At 45.6% G+C, this 1118-nt stretch overlaps 1 protein-coding gene across 1 annotated transcript; it reads left to right on the top strand.

Annotated features, from left to right (window-relative positions):
• Nucleotides 1–252: 252 nt before the first annotated feature.
• TM35_000311690 (uncharacterized protein) lies at nucleotides 253–1116 on the top strand (the record flags this gene model as incomplete). Its single annotated transcript, XM_029028650.1, has 1 exon — nucleotides 253–1116. A coding segment is annotated over one exon (864 nt), but the record flags the coding sequence as incomplete, so codon positions are not given.
• Between the last annotated feature and the right edge of the window lie 2 nt (nucleotides 1117–1118).

The raw sequence follows: 1118 nt of genomic DNA, 5'->3' as shown, positions 1-1118 counted from the left end.
TGTATGCATATTTTTAGTACAACTACTTATCCATCTCAATATCCATTTTCTTTCTGTACATGCTCCAAACTCTGTTGTTGTTATTCTTTCAGATTCACGTTTCTCTCGAGTATGCTATAATTGCGTCTGAGTACTAGTGTAGGCATCTTCGAATTATTGATTGTATATAATCCTATTTTCTTTTCTTTCTCTCTTTCTCTCTCTTTACACACACACAGACTCCAGTGATCCTCAGTGGTATTAATGACAAGAATGTCCATGTTGCCGTGTCGTGTGTTGTGTCTGTTGGCCATTGTGTTCTGCTGTGTGGGTGTGGCTCATGCTAATGCACAAACTTCCTCAAAAATTGTTACGTTGGCGGAAGAAACTTCTAAGCTGAAAGAGGAGTGCGAGGAGGCCGGCACAGCTGCTAAAAATGCCGCACGAGAGGCTTCATCATTTGTTTCTGTAATTGAGCAGCATCTCAAGACTGTCCCTGCAAACCCAAAAGAAGCTGAGGCAAAGAAGCAGAAAGGTATTGAACTGATCCAAAAAGCAAGGGCGGCCGCCGATAATGCAAAACAACTGGCTGAGAAAACTTATGCAAAGTCAAATCAGAGCCTTGTTGAAGCCGAGACAGCTCGTCGATCAGAAGAGTCTAACAACTCATTACTGGAAGAGATTGCGACGGCAATCAAGGCGGCAGAAGCAGCAAAGAACGCGTCCAGTAATGCTCACGCCGCTGCGACGGAGGCGTCAACTACTGCTCAACGTCTGCAGGACGCCGTTGACAAACTCGAGGTTCCAGTTTCTGCTGCCAAAGAGAAGGAGAAGGAAGAACAAATGAAACAGGAGAATGAGAAACAGGTGGAGTCTCAGGCACAGGAACAGACAAATGAAACATCTCTTGTTGAGCAGCAAAGCCATACAGAAGGAAATCAGGCGGAGCAAACAGAAGAACAAAAACAGCGCTCTCGTTCTACTGTTACTATTAATATTCACGGAGATAATCTTGATTCCTTGCTCAATGGTGCGGCGAATAAGAGTGGTATGGCATTAAATGACGGCAGCAGCAGCCCTGCGTTACTGCGTGTTCCACTCCTGCTGCTGCTGCTCTCTGTGCTGGGCTGCATGGCCGT

This window comes from Trypanosoma theileri (assembly GCF_002087225.1).
Source record: "Trypanosoma theileri isolate Edinburgh chromosome Unknown TM35_Tth_31_V1, whole genome shotgun sequence".
Taxonomy (NCBI): domain Eukaryota; phylum Euglenozoa; class Kinetoplastea; order Trypanosomatida; family Trypanosomatidae; genus Trypanosoma; species Trypanosoma theileri.
This window is presented reverse-complemented; position numbering and strand designations above follow the sequence as displayed.